This window comes from Festucalex cinctus, chromosome 11 (assembly GCF_051991245.1).
Source record: "Festucalex cinctus isolate MCC-2025b chromosome 11, RoL_Fcin_1.0, whole genome shotgun sequence".
Classification (NCBI taxonomy): domain Eukaryota; kingdom Metazoa; phylum Chordata; class Actinopteri; order Syngnathiformes; family Syngnathidae; genus Festucalex; species Festucalex cinctus.
In genome coordinates, this window is record NC_135421.1 from 19,600,149 (window position 1) to 19,622,112 (window position 21,964).

Sequence of the window (21,964 nt, forward strand, 5' to 3'; positions counted from 1 at the left end):
CATTGTGGTAAAAGGTCAAAGGGAAGTACTGACATCGCTAACGTCGTCGGTGACTCTGCGGTGATAGACGATGTCCAGGGCATCCTTGATAGTGTGGTAGTGGCCTTTAGCGAGCTCGTATGTCTCTTTGTAGCGCAGCTGAGGAAAGCACAAAACCAGATTTAGGTTGCCAACTATTTCAGCTTCGAACTTTTGTAACCTCCACCTATTAAACTCACATCGCTGGACTGGAGGTAGGCCTTCTTGGAGCGGATCAGAAATGGTGTGTCACCAATGGTGGTGTATCTGTGCTTCATCTTCTCATATTGTTCTTTGTACTTGTTCTGAAAGAGAAAGAAACAGCAACCAGTCTTGGTGGTTTCTCAGAAACTGTGGTCAAAAACGTGCAAAGAGGTAGGTGGGGAGTGAGGACTTACATCACTGGACATCACTTTCATTTTCCTGCTGTGGTGTGTGTGCGGAGTTTCGACTTCCAGGGTGTAGTGTGGTCGGTGTTTAGCAGCGACGTCAGTGTACACGTACTGCAGCACAAAGGGGCATACGCGGAAGTCTGTTAATTCATCCAGTTTTGACATGACAGATGGTAAATTGGTGGGGAAGACTCCGAGGGTTCAAACTCACATGATTGGCGAGGTGCTGGGCCCCTTTGGCTCTCTTGAGTTCTACTGCGTCGGCGGTGGTGGAGACCTTGCCCATATGCTCTTTGCTCTTCGCTTTGTAGATCAACTGAAAGCAGAAAATCCCAGCTTGAGTTCAAATTTAAGACTTTGCACTTGCTTTTAAAGGACAGCCATTGATGCCAATTTTGTACTATTTTTTTCTCCCTGACGACCCAAGCAAATTTCTTTTCAAAAAGCACCTTGTAATAACTTAAGATACGTTTAAATGTGTTAGAAAATTTTTAACAACTTTAGCAAGTGACCGATGTGCTGAAATGTATGCATTTCCCCGAAAAGCACCAGTGATTTATGTGTAACCTAATGCACATACTATATTTTTCTGACCAAATGGCACACCGGATTATCTAAAATATGGTAGTTCTCTACGTTAAGCACAAAATAGTATCATGCGATGGGAACATCATTTAGCAACTTTTAGCAACATCCCCAATAAATGAGTCGTCAAGACTGGCTCACCATGCTCAAGTGGCTCTTGAGCTCAGACACTCGCTTGTACTCTGGCGTGTCCAGCACCACAGAGAAGTTGGGCAGGTTATTCTTGGCTGCCACCGGGTAGTCCAGCTGTGAGTTAAAGAAAATTATTAGATAAATGATGGCGACCACTTTACAAAGAAAAATGTGTTGTCGGAGGATACGTACTCTGTACTTATTGAGCTTGCGGATGCGGATCATCTCCGGGGTGTTATACAGGAAACAGCCGATGCCCCTCAACCATGACAGATCCTCTTTGTATTTTAGCTGAAAATGCACAACAACTTTAATTATAATTCTATGAAAAAATATGGTTTATGAAGCGTCTTTAGAGGCCCCAAGGATGGATAATTAACAATAAGTTTTGGAGCTAAAAATGTCCAGGGAAACCGCATTCCATATTTTCATAGGGAGGGGTGAGGTCTCTGTCACTGATGTGCAGAGTTTGGTGTTTGGGATGTACTTAAAATGACTTGTCTAACAAAGAAATGTCTTAGTACCTCGCTGTTGATGTGGCTGACGTGGTAGAAATGCATCAGTTCCGGTGTCATAGGCATGGAGATCAGTTGGCCTTTACTGCTGTTGTACTTCTCCTTGTACCACAACTACAAAAACATCGAAATGAAAATGTCTTGTAAAAAAAAAAAAGAAAGAATAAAGGAGAGAGACATAGATGCTATAAAAAGTCACAGTACGTCGCTTATATGATCCTGGTTCATCTTGACTTGTTTGATTTCAGGGGTGTCATAGGTGGTGTGGATCTTGTCCTTGTGCTTGTGGTAATCCTCGCGATACAGGCGCTATATGGAAGCGAGAAAGCAACGTTAGATTGCGTTTAAATAAGAAAGTCATGCTGGGCCTCGCTCACCTCATTGACAATCTTGTTGGCCTTTCGATAGTTGACGAAATTGACGCTTTGCGGGTGAATGGTGTAACCCTTGGCCTTGGTCATCTCATACGCCTCCTTGTACTTCACCTATGAAAACCAAAAGAAGACATGAGAGGGGCTCAATTGGGTATTGCAGTCATTTTTTTAGACAGTAGTAGTCATAGTATACTTACAAGGCTACTAATAAAGGTGTTGCGCTTAGCCTGCTTGATGAGAGGTATGTCATAGGGCAGAGTGTATCCGGTGGGCATGTAGTTCTTGTTGGCCTCCTTGTACCAGGCCTGAGAGTACAGAATACGTACAGTAAGAATAGGTTTTACATTAATGTGGTGAAGTAATCTTAAAGCAGGTGGGTATTTGTTCATATGAAGAACACCAACAACGTAATCTTACATCACTCCGAATGTGGTGGGCCAGGCGAGCCCTCTCCCCTTCCACGGTAACGGCAGGAGAAGAGGTGGTTCCCTTGATATGGGTGTGGTAATCGGAGCGATAGTGCAGCTGGGGGAAGAGAACAGAGTCAGGAAACAGCGAATTGATGCCTACGATGCGACATCACAACAGTCTGACATCAAACTGTCTTACGTCACTACGGTTGACGGTGTTCTTCTTGGCCGTCTCGTAAACCGGGGTTTCCATCACCACCGAGTAGTCCTTGAACGCCTCCAAACCTTGGGCTCGGTACTTGTTCTGGAATGGAAATCACACGTGAATAACATTTCAGAGCATATTAACGCAGTAAAAAGGTATTAAGTAATAACGAACAATGCTTTGAATGTTGCCGGCATGCTTGACACGCAGGATTTCCGGGGTGTCCCAGGCATAGCAGCCGATGCCCTTCAGCCAGTTCAGGTCATCCTTGTAGAAGACCTGCAGAAGATATCGATTTTGACAATTAACATTTTCGCAGTTTTCACAATCAACATTTTCAAATAAACAAGTTTGTAGTTCATCTTAGAGCACAAAAGCTGCTACACTGCAAAATTGGACACAAAAACTACCCGGTAAGAAGAAATATCTTTTCAGATGAAGAATATTTATATTATAATTGTAGTAGAGTGTTCTTTTTTTATTTTTTATTTTTTTTTAATCTACTCACGTCACTCAGCTGCTCGTTGACTTTGCGCGCCTCAACGTACATTTGCATATCGGGAAGGCAGACCCACTCGTGTAGATATTTGCGGTAGTTGATTTCGCTGACTTTGTTCTGTGTTGAATGGGCTGACACGATCTCCAGCATGTCCGGCGGGACGTGGTTGTTTGCCTTTGATTTCTCATAGTCCTCTTTGTACAGGCGCTACACAGATGAGACAACGGGCATTTTTTTGTAAGAAAAACCTGGAGTTACATTTCGATGTCAAATCAAGCCATGAACGTTTTGTTTTGCCTTACGTCCAGGACCAGTCTTCCGGCCTTGAGGCAGCGGAGGGTAGCAGGATCGTCCTCAATAGACTTGGGAAGACTGTAGATTGACTTGAACTTCTCATAGTCCTCCTTGTACTTCACCTGAAAAGCAGACCAAGACCATAGTTCGTTAAGTGTCTTGACCACGAGAGTGAGGGTTTCTCTCAAAAAAAGTTTTTCACCTAGCAGATGGCTCTGGTGGGTTCACTGTAAATCTAAATATCCAATCAAGTTTATTTGTGTGAAGTGGAATATAAATATGATACTCACACTGCTCACGATGTTCTTCTGATTTTTGGCATGTTGCATAGAAGTCGAGTCATGTGGGATCTGGTAGCCCTTGGCCTTGAATTTGTCCCAGGCATCAGTGTAAATTTTCTGAAAATCCACATGAAATATTATCGTCACATCACCGTTTTGTGTGTTTCAAATAAGTGTGGCGGATTGTCTCTACGTACGTTGCTGAAGAAGAGTTTGAAGTTGTGGCATCTGGCATAGTCGTAGGTATCCAGAACGGTGGTGTACTTGTGCTTCCCCTTATGGTAAGTCTCCCGGTAGTTTATCTATTGGGTCAGGTAGAAAAATACTCAGACTTTGTACTTAAGTAGAAATGCAGACACTTGCTGTTTCCAATGAATGCTCAAATTTAGTATTTAACTTACATCGCTGGCCCAGGTATGGCCCAGCACAGCAGTCACGTAAGCGGGTGTGTCAGTCACGATGGAGTAATTGTTGAATTCCTTCTTTGCCGCATCTCTATATTTCAGCTGAAAGGCAAAATGGACAAGTTTTATTTCTTTTATGGTTCTATGTTATGATTGATTGCGTGATGCCACGTACTTCACTCTGCAGGTCATCGGCCTTCTTGGCGCGAAGGATCTCGGGCGTGTCCCATACGTAGCAGCCAATACCCTTCATCCAGGTCAGGTCATCTTTGTAAAACACCTAGTAGTTGATGATAAAGGAGAAAAAAAAAACAAATGAGAAAGCTGCTGAGTCCTTCACTGCGGAAGACCGGATGGCATTGGAATGAATCAAAGAAATGACCTTCTCCTTTTGCAAAAGAAAAGTTTGGACTCAGCTTGTGTTCTTGGGTGTTCAAGAGGGAGCATGAAATAGTCCCAAAAACTGTGTGAGTTCCCACTACATTTGTACAGGTTTCAGCAGAACCTGCTGGTCTTTGAAGGATCACAAGTGAATGTCGAAACAGTGAGTCTAACTGCAAGTATTATCATAATAATCAAGGAACAGAAGCAATACATAGGCTATTAACAATTACCGGAAAATACTACGTGCATAGAAACTGAACAAAATGTAATGATTCAGAAACCTACATCGCTGAGAATCTCGTTGGTCTTGCGTGCTCGGATGGCGTCCTCCTGATCGGGGTGGCAGGTCCATTGGTGGAGGTATGTGCGGTAAAGGATGTCGCTCAGCATGTCCTGGCAACGCTTGGCCACCTTGTTGGCGATGACGTCGGGTGGGATATGGGTCTTCATCTTGGTCTGGTGGTAGTCGTGATGGTAAAGCCTCTGAAACAAAATGCAGGAAATGTTGGAGGTTATGATATTGTAGTGGTCTTAGAAGTGTAGTGTTACAAAACTCATTTTCAGTTTGCTGACATGTAAAAATCCCTATGTAGTGAATAGAGAAGAACGAGTGGGTCATACTGAACACACAGCTGAGATTCTGCCTCAGGTTGAGCCAGGGAAAGCCTTGAAAATGAATTATGATGTTTCTATTAAGGTTTGCTCACCAGTCCCTTGTTCTTCTCCTGACCACCGCATCGTATCACCTCGGGGAAGTCGAGCAGAGTTCCGGCCGCATAGTGTCCTTTGGCCTTCTCATGGGAGTCATGGTACATGACCTAGAACATCAACATAATAAAAATTACAATGTACCGGTAGAAGAACCAGAAGAAAGGACAACTGATCGGGTAGTTACATCACTACTGATGTCTCTGCTCTTCTTTCCGCTGACAAGTGGGATATACCCCTGGTCCAGATGGTAGTCAGCAGCCTTGGAATTGTTCCAATGCAGTTTGTAGAGTTTCTGCAATCAGACAACACATACATCGTTATATCACCTGTCATTGAGAAAAAAAAATCCCAAATGAAGGAGCTATATTAGACTCCCGGTACCTCGCTGATGTTCTTGGACATCTCCCTGCTGTGGGCCAGTTGTGGAGTGTCATCGGAACCGATGTAGTGACCCCTCTCTAAGTTGAAGGTTTCTTTGTACTTCAGCTGTGGATGGAAGTTGTGTGAAAATGGCGGTACAGCTATATTGCGATTCATTGTTTGTAACAAAGCATATTTGTAGGTGTTTTTTTATTTATTGGTTTTTACAGTTGACAAGTTTGAATCTAAAGTTGTGGGTTTGTGAGTCTGTGAGTATTTTTGTATACAGTACTTATACGTGTGTGTTAAAATAGCAGTTGTTTGAAGGTTTACTCCAGTTTACCCTAACATGTATGCCAATTTCTATTAGCACATCAATGGTATTTCACATTATATGTTAGCATTAAGCTAGCAGACTCTTAATAAGGCAATTTGTGTGTTGCTATTCACTCAGTTCATGCTTTAATACATACGTCACTGATATTGGCAGCATTTGTCTTGGCCAGGATAAGTTCTGGGCAGTCCACCACCAGGGTGAAGTTTCCGAATTGGTCGATTGCATCCTTCTTGTAGAGTTCCTGTGAGAAAGACGAAGACATCCATATGAGAGACAAAATGCTGAGAGTAAGGCGGAATCATACAATGGACCAGAACTTACATTGCTGAGTATTTTCTGTGCTTTTCTGGCTTTGACGTGGTCCACTGATTCATGGGCCACCCACCCGATTCCTCGAAGCCATTCCAGATCTGACTTGTACACAAACTAAGACAAGAAGAAAAAGATGTGAGGATTATGTGAAGTCCGAGATGGGAGTTTTGCTGATCTAACGACTCACATCACTCTGAAGATCGTAGACTTTCCTGGCCTGAATGACGTCGTTCTGGTCGGGCAGGCACGTCCACTGGTGTAGGCGGGTCCTGTAAAGGTCGTCATTGACTTGCATCTGGCATTTCTTGGCCAGCTCGAACTGCAACATGTCAACGGGGAGGTTGAACTTGGTCTTGGACTTGTTGAAGTCCTTCTTGTAGAGAGCGTCACTGGCGATCTTGGCCGAGTTCAGGGCCAGCATGAGGAGCGGGTCGTCCTTGATGCTGAGGGCCCCGATGTGGTGGCCCACCTGCTTGCGGTATCCCTCCAGGTATTTATGCTGCGGGGTAGATGATGGGAATCGGTTCTAATTCCAATTTGGGAAATTTTGTCCACATTTGAACAGCTACTCACTTTGCTTTGGACTTTAGTGTTGCTAATGCACTGCTTTATGGAAACTGCATCTTCAGGCATGAAGTACCCAGTAGCCTTGACATTATCCCAATCTTGGGAATACAGTTTCTGCCAAAAAAAAAAGAAGAAAGTAAAAGAAAACGAGTGATAGCTACAATCGTGTTATGCTAGTCTAAAAGATTTGCTCTCCTCTTTAGGTCAGTGCTTGTCATCGTGTTCCAGCCTCTTACCGGGTGAATGTTCTTAGCTGCCTCTTTGGCGGTGACCATGGTTGGAGTCTCCACCAGCGTGTACTTGGTCTTTTCCTGATGCCAAGCGTCACGATATTTGGCCTGAAAAGAGGTTCAAAGACGGTTAACAAGAGCTAACAACAACCTTAAATGAAAAATAATACAAATCCAGACCTCGTTGAGGATGTCAGCCGCATTCTTTGCGCAAGCTAAGTCGACTCTATCGGTTGGAACACCAAATTCCTGATCGTCCAACTTGACCCGGTAGCCTCTCTGAAATGAGAAACACAATTGCAGCTCACTTCTAAAATTTACATACATAAATGAAAAAGTGAGGCGAGTCATAAGTCAGACTTACTTCAGCCAGAATCTTCTGTGCGTTCTTCACCCTCAAAACCTCGACGGACTCATGAGGAAGCCAACCACATCCACGTAACCACTCCAAGTCAGATTTGTACATAGCCTGAGGAGCAAGACAGTACAGAATGTATACATACGGTCATGTCTGGATCGATATCCAAATTGTATAGTTTCCAGGTCAGTTGGCTCTGCTTCCTGTGTTTTTGTTTTGGTGGCAATGAGAGTGGAACAATAAAGTCAAGTCATCTTTATTTATATAGCGCTTTCAAACAGCCATACCTGTCACAAAGCGCTTTACAGAAACACAACAAAACAAACATAAAAGCCTGTGCCAGTGGTGTCCAAACTCGGTCCTCAAATTCACAGCAAAATAGCACTATCAAGAGTTGCTGGTCACGGCCTAAACAAAAACCATTTACATTCACCAGCTCAGTGGTCTCGTGGTAGAGTGTCCACCCTGAGACTGGGAGGTTGTGGGTTCAATCCCCCAGCCGGGTCATACCAAAGACGATAAACATTGGACCCAATTGCCTTCCTGCTTGACACTCAGCATTAAGGGTTGGAATTTGGGGGGGTTAGATCACCAAATGATTCCCGAGCGTGCCCCCCTGCTGCTCACCGCTCCCTCAGGGGATGGGTCAAATGCAGAAAACAAATTTCACCCCACTTCGGTTGATGTGACAATCAGTGGTAGTTTAATCCTTAAAAAACTTTTTAAGTTTTTAATTTACCTCTGCGATTCCAAACTAAGTTTATGACAACGTGGCACCCTGAACATTTCAGTAGTACTATTTATGATGCTAACAGGGTACCACTCTTCTAGTTACTCTGTCGAAACAACCACTGTGGTCCAAAGGAAGTCCGGTCAATGCCGGTAAATTAACAGTTACATCTTGACTAGTTTTGCATTTATATAAGGCACAATTGGATGCCGTTTGGTAAAAAGTTCCAGTCTTAAGCACTGATTTTTTTCTAAACCATAAACCTATTGTTGTATGTTTACAAGGTTTAGCAAAACTAACAACACGTCTACAAACTTACATCACTCTGAAGGTCATAGACCTTCCTGGCCTGGACCACATCATTGGAGTCAGGCAGGCACGTCCACTGGTGTAAGTGAGTCCGGTAGTTGAAATCGTTGACTTGAATCTGGCACTTTTTGGCGTGTTCCAGGCTCAGCATGTCCACCGGCAGATGGAATCGGGTCTTGGACTGGTTAAAGTCTTTCTTGTAGAGGTTGTCGCTGGCGATCTTGGCCGAGTTCATGGCAAGCATGATCAGGGGGTCGTCTAGCACGCTGCGAGCCCCAATGTGGTGGCCCACCTGCTTGCGGTATCCTTCCTTGTACTTGTACTTTAAAAAAAAAAAAAAAAAGAAGAAAAGTTAATTTCTTGTTTTGAACCTCATCTATGTTTTTTCCTTACTTCGCTAATGATATCTCTGGACGCTTTGGCCTTCAGTACGGCGATGGCATCCCCCTTGATATGATAGCCTTTGGCCTTCTGGTCATCCCAAGCGCTAGTGTACAGTTTCTGTGCAGAATGATTTAGGAAATGGTGAAAAATCAAACATATCTGAATGGTGGAAAGTGCCTGCAGCAAAAACCTTACATTGCTGATGTTGATCGCATTTGCCTTGGACAGCTCCATGGCTGGAGTGTCTGCTGGAAGAATAAAGGATGTTTTTTCGTTCTCCCACAGCTCCTTGTATTTCCACTGTTGAAAAGAAAACAGGAGTGTTCAGTATTCATTTTAAAAGGCCGGACCCCATTTAATAACTGCTTGGCTTTAATTGGTGGAGAATGGTGAAAGGATTAGGAGGGTGAAATGTAGCATAATAATAAAATGAAAGAATGCTGAAATCTCTTCAGCATTAAACCCATCAAACGGTGTTTTTCCCCGACTCACTTCACTGAGGTTGTCCGAATTTTGCTTGGACAGGACGATTGCAGGCAAGTCCACCACGCTGGTAAACTTGAACGTGCTGGGCGGCTGGCGGTAAAGTTTCTCATTGAGGATGTTCTGTGCATTTCTGGCTTTGATGACATTCACTGACTCGTGAGGTGACCAGCCGCATCCCTTCAGCCACTCCAGGTCACCTTTGTATACAGCCTGAAAGATACGATTCCACATTTAAACACTGTGAAGCACATACTACTGCAAGTGTTCAACATAGTTTTGCCACAGTAACAAAACTGGGACTTTGTAGCCTTGCATATAATTGCTTCACGCTTCTTAGAGCCCATCGGGCCTCTTTGGGTTCTCGTTTTTACCAGATCGGAAGTGCGTCATGAACTCAGACCACAGAGTTTAGAATTTGAATGCTTAGCAAAAGTAACAGCAGAGGTCTACAAACGTACATCACTCTGAAGATCGTAGACCTTCCTGGCCTGGACTACGTCGTTGGAGTCCGGCAGGCAAGTCCACTGGTGCAGGTGAGTGCGGTAGTTGAAGTCATTGACTTGCTGCTGGCACTTTTTGGCCAGCTCGATGGCCAGCATGTCCACGGGCAGGTTGAACTTGGTCTTGGTCTGTTCAAAGTCTTTCTTGTAGATGTTGTTACTGGCAATCCTGCCGGCGTGGGCAGCCAACATGATCAGAGGGTCTTCTTCAACGTTGCGAGCCCCGATGTGGTGGCCGCGCTGGCTTCGGTATCCAGTCTTGTACTTGTACTGAAATTCCAAAGCAGAGTTGTTGTTTGACGTCTTATCAAGAATGGACAAATTTGCGGTTGAAAGAGGAGCAGACTTACGTCACTGACGATGTCTCGAGAAGCCTTGGCTGCTACAACCGACATGGCATCTTTGGGGAGCAAGTAGCCATTTTTAATGTTTTCCAGGTAGCCTTCACGGTAATGTCTCTATTGGGAGGAAATTGTGGTCAAAGGTTGATGTACACTACTCATGAAAAGTTAGGGATACTGGCCTTTTGGATGAATTTTCTGGATGAACCTAAAATGCCAGAGAAGCTTTACAGATTAACTTCATTGCAGGGGTTTTGGACTATAAAGGAGGATCTACTGAAGTACATTTTCATCCTGGTTCATCCTGAAATTTCACCTTAAAATCTAATATCACAAACTGTGAGTAATCTATATGCCATGTGGACAAAAACATCAAAAGAGTGTTACCGGACTGGTGTTGAGCTTATTCTGCTTGGCCAGGATGATCTCAGGTGTGTCAGGCATGATGTGAATGTTGGTTTTGTCGCTCTCCCACGCAGACACATATGCTTTCTGCAAACATCAAAAGGTTGTATCGCTGAACAAGTTTTTTTTTTTTTTTTGGCTTGATGTACAAATCCGAATGACAGTGTGTACGCAGTCTGTACCTTGTCCATGATATGGGCGTTGGCCAGAGCCAGGGCGAATGGCATGTCGCTGGTCTTGGCGGTGAATTTGAAGTTGCTGGGGTGCTGGCGATACAGCCGCTCACTCAATATCTCAGAGGCTTTCTTTGCTTGTTCTACATCCGGTGAGCCGACAGGGATCCAACCATATCCCCTGATCCATTCCATGTCTGCTTTGTACACCGCCTACATAAGAGATGATGCAGTTTTCGTAAGTGAGTGTGCTAATTGGTAAAACACTTTTATTAAGTTACTGTGATGCGCTTGCATGTGGGCAAGGGGAGCCACAGCCACAATACACTTTCAGTCACTTATTGAACGGGAGAAGCAGTCAAACAAAAAAAATGATATCACACGCAAGGAACGGTGACTTCAACTTCATCTCTTCACATCACTCACTACTAGTCCACGCCCCTTAAAGGCCAACATCCAACACACGAACAGTAGAGTACGTCCAATTACACTTTATTATACCTGTTTATTTTTTGTAGTTATATTTGATTACATTTTATTATGTTTATTTGGAAGTGCTATTTCTGTTTATTTGATATGCGCCAAGAACAAAATTCAGCCCGGGAACATGGTAATAGCATTTCATTTCATTTCAATAGTAACAATTGGTAACGGAATGAATTTAAGTCAGGCTAGCAATACACTAACTACTCACATCACTATGAAGGTCATAGACCTTCCTGGCCTGGACCACGTCGTTGGAGTCTGGCAGACAAGTCCAGTTGTGCAGGTGAGTTCTGTAGTTGAAATCGTTGACTTGTATCTGGCATTTCTTGGCAAGTTCCAAGTTTAGCATGTCCACTGGCAGGTGGAATCTAGTCTTGGACTGGTTAAAGTCCTTCTTGTACAAGTTGTCGCTGGCGATGTTGCCCGAGTTCAGGGCCAACATGATCAGAGGGTCGTCACGGATGCTCAGCGCGCCAATGTGGTGGCCGACCTGCTTGCGGTATCCGGTCTTGTACTTGTACTGCGTGAAGAGGACAGTGATAACTCCAAAATCCAAACCTCACTCAAAGTAACACCGAACGATTTCTAATTCATGTTTACATACATCGCTAATGATTTCTCTTCCGTGTTTTGCGGCCACGATGGAAACCGCGTCGGGCTTCATGACATAGCCCTGTCGGAACATCTCCTGAACGGCTTGCTTGTACACTTTCTGGGGGAGGAAAAAAATAACACATTTAAATAACAAAAGCATTTGGAAGCATTGATGTCCGGCAAAATAACAGTTTCAACACTGGTTTGGAAATGACTGCAAGGAATCAATGGCGTCTACCTGGCTGAGGTTGTAAGCGTTTGCTCTGGAGAGCAGAATCTCAGGCAGGTCAGCACCGACGTGGTTCTTCACCTTTTCGGCCTCCCAAGCAGAGATGTAATATTTCTGTAATGACAAGTAAAAGGTGACAGGAAAGAAGGAACTATCATTTTATGGAATGAGAGAAAAAAAAAAAGACATACCTTGTTCATGATCTCAGCGTTAGTTTTGGCAAGAACCATGGGAATGGATTTCATATCTGTTGTGTACTTGAAAGAGTCTTGCTTATGCCTGTAAAGGCGGTCGCTGAGAATTTTGCTAGCGTGCTTGGCTTTCTTTACATCCAGTGAGCCAATAGGGACCCATCCTACACCTACAATCTCATCCAAGTCAGCTTTGTAAACAACCTGATGGGAGAAAAGTGCATTGATATGACATGAAAAGACAGAAGCGCAGTCTGGAAAGAACAGTTTTTGATTGCTTCCACTAGTCTTACATCACTCTGCAGATTGTAGGCCTTCCTGGCCTGGACAACGTCACTGGAATCGGGCAAGCATGTCCACTGGTGCAAGTGAGTGCGGTAGTTGAAGTCGTTGACTTGAATCTGGCACTTCTTGGCCAGTTCCAGGTTCAGCATGTCCACTGGCAGATGGAAATGGGTCTTGGACTGGTTAAAGTCTTTCTTGTAGAGGTTGTCGCTGGCGATCTTGGCCGAGTTCATGGCCAGCATGATCAGGGGGTCATCTTGCACGCTGCGAGCCCCAATGTGGTGGCCCACTTGCTTGCGGTATCCTTCCTTGTACTTGTACTGACAGAATCAGGAAAAAAAGAACTCAAACTTCCTCCAATGCAGCAGTGGCCTAAAGTCTTTATTTATTTTTTTTATCCCTCTGTAGTGTCTACTGGGTGTTTCGTTAAATGACTTACATCACTGACAATATCCCGGGAGGCCTTGGCACTCTTCACAGCGATGGAATCTGGTGGCAGGAAATAGCCCTTTTGAATGGTGGCCTCATAACCTTGTCTGTAGTGTTTCTGTAAAAAAACAAAACAAAACAAAAATCACAAGTTTAAAAGAAAGCACTACAAATAGGTACATGGTCAGACTATTTAATGGAACCAAGGTAAGACTGTCATCAGGTGCAAGTGTGATGCTAACCCTGCTCATGTTGATAGCATTCTGCTGAGAGAGGAAGATCTCCGGAGTATCAGGGTTGATGTGCACGTTGGTTTTGTCATTCTCCCACGCTTCGATGTAGAGACGCTGGAACAGACCAAATAATTATTCATGGAACATGCGGCATTACTTTCTGGTGTTTGCTGCCAAGATGTCTACCTTGTTCATGTTCAAAGCGTTATTCTTTGCCAGTTCCAAGTTCATCGCATTAATGGGGCTAGTGAAGGGAATTTTGCTGGGAGGTTGACGGTACTTCCTGTCACTCAAGATCTCACTAGCCTTCTTGGCATTCTCAACCTCAAGGGAACCATTTGGAGCCCAGCCGAGACCCTGGAGCCACTTCAAGTCTGCCTTGTAGACGGTCTGTGGAGCGCAGCGATGGACGGATTCAGGATGAGAACAGAAACTAAAGCCAGGAAGTTTCATTTTTCATTTTTATTCCAGCTACACTCACATCACTCTGCAGATCATACGCGTGTCTGGCTTGGCGAACATCATTGGAGTCGGGCAGGCAGGTCCACTGGTGAAGGCGGGTGATGTAGTTGGCGTGGTTGACCTGGATCTGGTTCTTCTTGGCCAGCTCGAAGGCCAGCATGTCCACAGGCAGGTTAAACTTGGTCTTGGACTGGTTGAAGTCCTTTTTGTAGAGGTAGTCACTGGCGATTTTGGCCGAGTTCAGAGCTAGCATGAGGAGAGGGTCGTCGTGGATGCTGAGGGCCCCAATGTGGTGGCCCACCTGCCTGCGGTATCCGGTCTTGTACTTGTACTTTGGGGGAAAAGACATGTCTCAATGGTTATAGCAGAATATAGTTAAATAGGAACTTTCTTAGAATAAATGTAAATGCTTACGTCACTGGCAATGTCCCTGGATGCCTTGGCTGCTCGGATGGGAATGGCATCATTGCGCATGTCGTAACCCTTCTTCTTGGCCTCTTCATTTGCCTGCTTGTACAGTTTCTGTAATAGGCCAAAACATGTGTTCAGAATAACCAACAATGGCACATTTGAGCTCAAGGTGCAATTGTTTATTTACCAAACTGTAGTTGAGGTTGTTGGCTTTTGCGAGAACAACGTCCATGGCATCAGGCATAACGTGGATAATGGTCTTCTCATTTTCCCAAGCTTCAATGTAGGCTCTCTGCAATCACGCATGACATCACAAACTTTGACAGTCGAAATTTGAATGTGCCCTAAACAAATTGATTTTGGCCTGTTTTACTGCTGCTTCTCTTTTTCTTTCTCTCCTCTCCTTTTTTTCTTTGTGTCCCTCAGTAGAAAATGATTGGACATCCCTGCTCTAAAGCCTCCAGGACTGTGTTTCTTCCTTTTGAGATTATGGTATAATATTTAATAGGGGTGTTAAAAAAATTCAGATTCGGCAATGTATTGCGATATTACATCGCGCAATTTTTCAAATAGATCCAATAGGCGGCCTGTATAAGACTTACACTGTACAAGTTTACCGATTAGTATTTTCTAAATTTAAATTAAAAAAATCGCAACAATCGATTTATAAATTTGTATCGGGATTAATCGGTATCGAATCAAATCTATCTTTCCTATGAATCGTGATACGATTCGAATCGTCAGGTACTAGGCAATTCACACCCCTAATATTTAATCATTGTAAAATTTGAATACCTGATTCATGACTTGAGCGTTAGCCTTGGCCAGCACCATGGGCATATCCTCAGTTGAGACCTTAAATTTGTAGTTGCTCGGGTGTTGACGGTACTTCTGTTCACTCAGGATCTCACCGGCTTTCTTCACTTTCTCCACGTCCAATGAACCAACAGGGATCCAGCCAATACCCTGCTGCAGCTTCAGGTCTTCCTTGTAAACATGCTGGCCAAGACACAAAGGATTCAGTGAGGCCTCCAATTTTTTCATTAAGCAGCCTTCATTTTCATACATCACTCTGCAGGTTGTAGGCGTGTCTAGCTTGGCGAACGTCGTTGGAGTCGGGCAGGCAGGTCCAGTTGTGCAGGCGGGTGATGTAGTTGGCGTGGTTGACCTGGATCTGGTTCTTCTTGGCCAGCTCAAAGGCCAGCATATCCACTGGCAGGTTGAATCTGGTCTTGGACTGGTTAAAGTCCTTCTTGTAGAGGACGTCGCTAGCGATCTTGGCCGAGTTCAAGGCCAGCATGAGGAGAGGGTCGTCCTGGACGCTGAGGGCGCCGATGTGGTGGCCAACCTGCTTGCGGTATCCAGTTTTGTATTTGTACTGTGAAAGGAATATGCCCATGATTATTTGGAAGAAGAGAAATACGATTTCACAATGGCAGGAGTTGTCGCTTTGCAGATGTCACATAACCTACACCGGAAAACAGGTGAGCGGTGACATTCACTTTGATGTCAACAACAGAAGGTGGTATGTCAAAATAGTAGCCCCAAGGAAACAGTTGCATTAATATGCTTAACTGTATTTATATCAATTCAATATTAAGCAGAACTTGAATTCCCCTTTAACTTCCCATTGGCGCGAAAGTCTTGGGAACATTTCTACCACTTTGGAATCCAATTTTGTTCAAACCGAACAACTTACGTCACTGGCAATGTCCCTGGATGCCTTGGCTGCTCGGATGGGAATGGCGTCATTGCGCATGTCGTAGCCCTTCTTCTTGGCCTCCTCATTTGCCTGCTTGTACAGTTTCTGAAGAAACAGAAGATAACAGACATGAAGGTACACATTTAAGCAAAAAATGGGTCACAGCAACCAAATTGCTCACTTACCAGGCTGTAGTTGATGTTATTGGCTTTTGCAAGGACGACATCCATAGCGTCGGGCATGATGTGGATCATAGACTTCTCGTTTTCCCAAGCTTCTTGGTATGCTTTCTGCAATCAATGCCAGATGTACCAGGTGATAAATGGCAAGTCTGGTAAAATAATTTGTCCTACTTGGTGTTGTGTCCCAGTAATGTTTCAATACCTTGTTCATGACCTTAGCATTTGTCTTGGCCAGCACCATGGGCATGTCCTCAGTTGAGACCTTAAACTTGTAGTTGCTCGGGTGTTGACGGTACTTCTGCTCATTCAGGATCTCACCAGCTTTCTTCACCTTCTCCACATCCAATGATCCAATAGGGATCCAGCCGATACCCTGCTGCAGCTTTAGGTCTTCCTTGTAAACATGCTGGCCAGGAGGGAAAAGATTCAGTCAAGAATTGTCCCTAAACTTGTAAAAATTCAGTTTCAATTCCCCCATTATATCGCAGTTCATTCTCTCTATATTACAGATTTTCTTTATTGCAAGTTTACCCAGCTATAAATGAGGGTTCAATGTGTTCATTTTCATACATCACTCTGGAGGTCGTAGGCATGTTTGGCTTGGCGAACATCGTTGGAGTCGGGCAGGCAGGTCCACTGATGCAGGCGGGTGATGTAGTTGGTGTGGTTGACCTGGATCTGGTTCTTCTTTGCCAGCTCAAAGGCGAGCATGTCCACAGGCAGGTTGAACTTGGTCTTGGACATATTGAAGTCCTTCTTGTAAAGTGCGTCACTGGCAATCTTGGCGGAGTTCAGGGCCAGCATGAGGAGAGGGTCATCTTGGACGCTGAGGGCGCCGATGTGGTGGCCGACTTGCTTACGGTATCCGGTCTTGTACTTGTACTATAAGAGGGATTGAATAAGACCACAAAGGTTTTCCAGGTATACAACAACCGCATAAGTTGCAAACTGACTCATGATCTTACATCACTGGCAATGTCTCTGGATGCTTTGGCTGCGAGGATGGAAATGGCATCTTTGCCCAAATCGTAACCTTTCTTCTTTGCGTCTTCATTTGCTTGCTTGTATTGTTTCTGGAAGACAAAACAAAATGCGGAAAACCTTCAAGAAAATCTTCAGGCAATATTTTTGTGAGTAATCTACAATGCAAGTGTAACCCACCTAAAAAGGGGTTAACGAATAATCTTTATTCCTTTACAATCATTATTTTTTTCGTATTTCACATTTGAGTAATATATATTTTATTTTGGAGACCGGAAGTTTTGTTTTGTAAATGAGCCGGAAGTAGTGCTCCGAAATACTCACTCTAGCCCAGTGTTTTTCAACCCTGGTCCTCAGGGCACACTATCCAGCCTGTTTTCCATGTCTCTCTATTTGCAACGCAGGTGATTCCAATGACAGCTCATTGGCAAGCTCTGGAGAAGCCTGATAACGATCCTCACCTGCGTTGGAATCGGGAGACATGGAAAACAGGCTGGATAGTGTGCCCTGAGGACCAAGGTTGGGAAACACTGCTCTAGCCTGACATCGCTAATACAACCCAACACTGACTTCTGATTTCTCCCGTATGGCTGTAAAACAAGGGAAAACGGTATGCAAACCTGGTTCATTTCCTTTGACACTTAATGATTGTAAACCCATGTAAATGTCATTTTAGGAGTTCGAGAACTCTCAAGGAGGTACTTTATTGCTCAGGCAATCCCCCTTCCTTAGTAAGCTAGCTTTGGAAAATACTTTGTGATTGTGTGTGAGGAAAACACCACGAGATGAATAAGGCCAAGTTAGCGGCTTTCTAAAGATATTTTTGAACATTTTATGTTGTTTCTGGAGAATGGAGTTTTATTTCATTACATTAAAGGGAAATTTATACTGATTTGTTCCACAAAAACAAGAACTTTTACACAGTTAAGTACTCAGTTACTGTTTTTTTCCTGATTGTGATTCAAGGTCAGAGCTACTCGCAAGAGAACGAAATAAGTTTATTTTAAGTAACTTAAAATGTTTAACATTGAAAATGTGAGTCATACGTATTAGCTTAAAGGTAACGTGTCCTTTGTAAATTAGAGCATTGATAATTAAAACGTGGTTACTGGTTACATTATTGCAATCCATTGTAATTACTAAAGGTTAAAGTGTTATATTTTGACTCAATAACTAAAAGTTTACATTTTTTTGTTGAACCTGTGTTCCTCCTTTATTGCTTCAACTCTCAGCGCCTTACAAACCTAGCAGTGACGTGTACATACTCGAAGTGTATTACACAAGCAAGATAAACTGTTGCTTGTTTTGGTAAACTCACCACACTGTAGTTAACTCTGTTGGCTTTGGCTAGCACAATGTCCATAGCATCAGGCATGACATGGATGGTGGTCTTATCCTTGTCCCAGGCTTGAGTGTAGGCATGCTACAAAATCGGGAGTTCAAATACATAGAATGTAATTGGCATAACTTGGTCATCCTCAAAAGCTGGTAATAAACTACCTTGTTCATGACCTGAGCGTTTGCCTTCGCCAGCACCATGGGCATGTCCTCGGTCGAGACCTTAAACTTGTAGTTGCTCGGGTGTTGACGATATTTCTGTTCACTTAGGATCTCACCGGCTTTCTTCACCTTCTCCACATCCAATGAGCCGATAGGCACCCAACCAGTACCCTGAAGGAACTTAAGCTCTTCCTTGTAGACCACCTGGAATGAATCAGGCGAGAGTGAAATTTAGAAACTCATGTGTTCGCTTGAATTAGACTTTATATCTTAGATCAGGGGTTCTCAAAAATTTTAGGGTTCAGGAAGCCCTTACAAGGATAGAATATATTTTTTCAAGAGTCCACTCATAATCCTAAAGCTAATAATGCCGTGTGTTGTTTTACCTTATACTGCTTTGACATCTCTCCTATGGGGAATCAATAAAGTATTATCATGTCCTAAATTACAGTATGTCTACTCACATCACTCTGCAGGTTGTATGCGTGTCTGGCTTGGCGAACATCGTTTGAGTCAGGTAGGCAGGTCCAGTTGTGAAGGCGGGTGATGTAGTTGGCGTGGGTCACCTGGATTTGGTTCTTCTTGGCCAGCTCAAAGGCCAGCATGTCCACTGGCAGATTGAATCTGGTTTTGGACTGGTTAAAGTCCTTCTTGTAGAGGGCGTCGCTGGCGATCTTGGCCGAGTTCAAGGCCAGCATGAGGAGAGGGTCGTCCTGGACGCTGAGGGCCCCAATGTGGTGGCCAACCTGCTTGCGGTATCCAGTTTTATACTTGTACTGCGAGAAAAGACAAGTTTTATGATAAACTGGCCAATGAACTGTACAGATTGCAGCAGGTTAGGGTAATTAGAGACAGAGATGGAATGACATGTGACTTCATGTTGGTGGTGGGAATGCATCAAGGATCCGTTCTAACCCCTTCTTATTTTCTATACAGTAGTGATGGACAGACTGACAGATGAGGTCAGACAAGAGTCTCTGTGGACTCTTCTTTGCAGACACAGTTTGTGATCTGCAGTGACAGTAGGGAGCAGGTGAAAGATATAAAAAAAAGTGAAGAAGAGCATATAGGGTGGGATTAGTAAAAAGGTGGAAAGTGTGACGGAAGAGCACCAGAAGATAGGACAGAGTTGGAAGTGGCAGTATTGAAGATTGCTAATTCTCTTTGGGAGTGATGAAGATGGACAAAATCAGAGGGACAATAAAGACTTGGTTTGAGAACAAAGCTGGAGAAGCCAGACAGAGATTGACAAAGGAGAACAAGCCCAACAAAGGAGATTTATGGATGGAAAACGTAAATTTTAAAGACGGCTAGAGTTAGAGCAGAAGCTGGAAGAAAATTATTTGCTTTGACCACCACTGAATAGTATAAACTTAAGTAAAAGAAGAAAAATACACTCTAATACTTACATCACTTGCAATAATAGTTGAGGCTTTAGCAGCCTGCACGGAGATAGCATCAGCACGAAGGTTGTGACCCTTCTTCTTGGCCAGCTCATTATCCAGTTTGTAACGTTTCTGATGACAACAAGGAAATATTAGTTTCAAAATGTGAAGCAACTATGTGGGTAAATAATAGTTCTAAAGTTCTCACCTCACTGTAGTTTTTCCGGTTTTCACGAGCAAGAACAATGTCCATCGCGTCAGGCATGATGTGAATGGTTCTCTTGTCGTGGTCCCAGGCTTTGGTGTAAGATTGCTGGAAGCACAAGTCCATTTGAGTTATGAGACACGAAAAATGGCAAGAAGAGATCTTTTTGTCCTTTCCAGTACCTTATCCATGATCAGGTTGTTGGCGGTGGCCAGTGCCAGGTCCATGGAGTGCATGTCCTTGGTGAATTTCAAGGTGCTCGGATGCTGGCGGTACCCATGGTCCCTTAAGATCTGGCCGGCTGTTCTGACTTTCTCCACATCCAGTGAGCCGATGGGAACCCAACCGATTCCTCGGATGTAATTTTGATACTCACTCTTGTACTGGTTCTGTAGGGGAAGGGGGACATGTTCCTTCAGTTTCCTTCAATGTCAGTTACAGCTTATGGATATACGAAATTATAAACATTTGTAGGACGATGAAGTGTCAATTACGCTTACGGATTACTCTACTAAAATTTAAGATCTTGAAGGTTCTTATCGGGGTCTTACATCACTCGCAATAAACTGCATGTTCCGCGCCAGTTCCAGGTTCATAGCATTAGGCAGGACGGTGTAGTGGGGTATAAGCCTTTTTTATCCAGTCATGGTCTGCACGGCTGAGGCGTGTTTTGCGTGTGCCACGCTCATCATATCCACCAGTGAGTGGTACTTAACCATTTACAGCAGTTTTACATAAGTAGCACTGGTCTCATTATACAAATCATTAAAGTCTTTACTTCTTCCTCCTTTTTTAGGCCAAATTTTTGCAAAGCATGTTTATGAAAATATCTTACCAAGTCAAATTTCCCTGTTCTACTGGCAGATAATTTTGTTCAAATTAACTAAAATATTCCTCATTTTGATACGTTTGTCATTTTTGAAGTCTAGCATAAAAATACAATTGAAAAGAAAAAAATTGAAAGAGCACATACCTCACTCTGAATCTCCATCATGTCCCTGCATTTGTTCAGCCGCAAGTTGTCAGGAAGAAGACGGTAGTCGTGTAGGTACGTCCTGTAGCCGATCATGGTCTGCACGGCTGAGCCATGCTTGGCGTGGGCCACGCTCATCATGTCCACCGGCGTGTGGTACTTGAGCTTGACCTGGTGGTAGTCCTTCTTGTAGTTCCTGTCACTCTGATGCTTGGCCACCTCCATGTAGTGGACCAGCAGCGGGTCGTCCTGCAGGCTGCGGAAGCCCACGTGGTGGCCTCGCGCTTTCTCATAAGCCAGTTTGTACTTGTACTGGAATGTGAAAATATTGACCAAGTCTCATAACTCCAAAATACTGGTAAATTTGGGTACTTGTAAGTCAAGGTACCACTATTGATTTTCCCCACTCACATTGCTGGCAATGTTGGTACTTGACTTGGCGGCCACAACTGGGATTGCGTCGGCTCTGAGGTCGTAGCCCTTGTTGGCCATTTCCACAAGACCGGCTTTGTACTTTTTCTGTCGAAGGAAGACAATCATCATGCAACTGAAAAGAGTGACAATTATCGTTATTTATCATCTCACATTGCTCATGGTGACAGCGTTGGCCTTGGCCAGGACAATCTCAGGAGCATCCGGCATGACGTGGACATCAAGTTTGTCCTTTTCCCAAGCGGCCGTGTAAGCTTTCTGAAAATGAATTCCACATAAATGAGCATTTCTGGGGGCAACAAGAGCAATAGAGATCAAATTTACTGTGTCACACCTTATCCATGATCCGATTGTTGGCCGTGGCCAAAGCCATGTCCATGGAGTCCATCAGTTTGCTGTACTTGTAGTTGGACGGGTGAGTGCGGTACTTGTTCTCATTTAAGATATCCCCGCCGACCTTGGCGGTTTCTACCGCAAGCGAGCCAATGGGGACCCAGCCAACACCTTTGACGTAGTTGTTCCAGTCATACTTGTAATCACACTGTCGAGAGAAAGTCGTCACTAGTGAATGGACGGAATCTCAGACCT

General features: G+C 44.0%; 1 protein-coding gene across 1 annotated transcript in view; it reads right to left on the reverse strand.

Moving 5' to 3' along the window:
• neb (nebulin) overlaps positions 1-21,964 on the reverse strand; it is a 67,103-nt gene that overhangs the window by 26,046 nt on the left and 19,093 nt on the right. The window contains exons 36-102 of the mRNA XM_077537627.1: positions 21,711-21,917; positions 21,530-21,634; positions 21,356-21,463; positions 21,024-21,256; positions 20,523-20,601; positions 20,154-20,360; positions 19,975-20,079; positions 19,791-19,898; positions 18,846-19,157; positions 18,382-18,585; positions 18,200-18,304; positions 16,866-16,973; positions 16,471-16,782; positions 16,103-16,306; positions 15,904-16,008; positions 15,716-15,823; positions 15,083-15,394; positions 14,812-15,015; positions 14,204-14,308; positions 14,020-14,127; positions 13,625-13,936; positions 13,330-13,533; positions 13,153-13,257; positions 12,921-13,028; positions 12,490-12,801; positions 12,197-12,400; positions 12,015-12,119; positions 11,787-11,894; positions 11,391-11,702; positions 10,706-10,909; positions 10,506-10,610; positions 10,128-10,235; positions 9,736-10,047; positions 9,284-9,487; positions 8,987-9,091; positions 8,801-8,908; positions 8,418-8,729; positions 7,375-7,479; positions 7,191-7,289; positions 7,017-7,118; positions 6,787-6,894; positions 6,401-6,712; positions 6,223-6,327; positions 6,038-6,142; positions 5,586-5,690; positions 5,389-5,496; positions 5,201-5,311; positions 4,779-4,976; positions 4,285-4,389; positions 4,107-4,211; positions 3,903-4,007; positions 3,715-3,822; positions 3,433-3,546; positions 3,140-3,337; positions 2,806-2,910; positions 2,626-2,730; positions 2,434-2,541; positions 2,214-2,321; positions 2,020-2,127; positions 1,847-1,951; positions 1,652-1,756; positions 1,320-1,418; positions 1,137-1,241; positions 622-726; positions 417-521; positions 219-323; positions 34-138 (exon numbers count right to left, since the gene is read on the reverse strand). Of these exons, the coding sequence (XP_077393753.1) occupies positions 34-138; positions 219-323; positions 417-521; positions 622-726; positions 1,137-1,241; positions 1,320-1,418; positions 1,652-1,756; positions 1,847-1,951; positions 2,020-2,127; positions 2,214-2,321; positions 2,434-2,541; positions 2,626-2,730; positions 2,806-2,910; positions 3,140-3,337; positions 3,433-3,546; positions 3,715-3,822; positions 3,903-4,007; positions 4,107-4,211; positions 4,285-4,389; positions 4,779-4,976; positions 5,201-5,311; positions 5,389-5,496; positions 5,586-5,690; positions 6,038-6,142; positions 6,223-6,327; positions 6,401-6,712; positions 6,787-6,894; positions 7,017-7,118; positions 7,191-7,289; positions 7,375-7,479; positions 8,418-8,729; positions 8,801-8,908; positions 8,987-9,091; positions 9,284-9,487; positions 9,736-10,047; positions 10,128-10,235; positions 10,506-10,610; positions 10,706-10,909; positions 11,391-11,702; positions 11,787-11,894; positions 12,015-12,119; positions 12,197-12,400; positions 12,490-12,801; positions 12,921-13,028; positions 13,153-13,257; positions 13,330-13,533; positions 13,625-13,936; positions 14,020-14,127; positions 14,204-14,308; positions 14,812-15,015; positions 15,083-15,394; positions 15,716-15,823; positions 15,904-16,008; positions 16,103-16,306; positions 16,471-16,782; positions 16,866-16,973; positions 18,200-18,304; positions 18,382-18,585; positions 18,846-19,157; positions 19,791-19,898; positions 19,975-20,079; positions 20,154-20,360; positions 20,523-20,601; positions 21,024-21,256; positions 21,356-21,463; positions 21,530-21,634; positions 21,711-21,917 (10,128 nt within the window). The remainder of the gene's footprint in view (positions 1-33; positions 139-218; positions 324-416; positions 522-621; positions 727-1,136; positions 1,242-1,319; positions 1,419-1,651; positions 1,757-1,846; positions 1,952-2,019; positions 2,128-2,213; positions 2,322-2,433; positions 2,542-2,625; positions 2,731-2,805; positions 2,911-3,139; positions 3,338-3,432; positions 3,547-3,714; positions 3,823-3,902; positions 4,008-4,106; positions 4,212-4,284; positions 4,390-4,778; positions 4,977-5,200; positions 5,312-5,388; positions 5,497-5,585; positions 5,691-6,037; positions 6,143-6,222; positions 6,328-6,400; positions 6,713-6,786; positions 6,895-7,016; positions 7,119-7,190; positions 7,290-7,374; positions 7,480-8,417; positions 8,730-8,800; positions 8,909-8,986; positions 9,092-9,283; positions 9,488-9,735; positions 10,048-10,127; positions 10,236-10,505; positions 10,611-10,705; positions 10,910-11,390; positions 11,703-11,786; positions 11,895-12,014; positions 12,120-12,196; positions 12,401-12,489; positions 12,802-12,920; positions 13,029-13,152; positions 13,258-13,329; positions 13,534-13,624; positions 13,937-14,019; positions 14,128-14,203; positions 14,309-14,811; positions 15,016-15,082; positions 15,395-15,715; positions 15,824-15,903; positions 16,009-16,102; positions 16,307-16,470; positions 16,783-16,865; positions 16,974-18,199; positions 18,305-18,381; positions 18,586-18,845; positions 19,158-19,790; positions 19,899-19,974; positions 20,080-20,153; positions 20,361-20,522; positions 20,602-21,023; positions 21,257-21,355; positions 21,464-21,529; positions 21,635-21,710; positions 21,918-21,964) is intronic.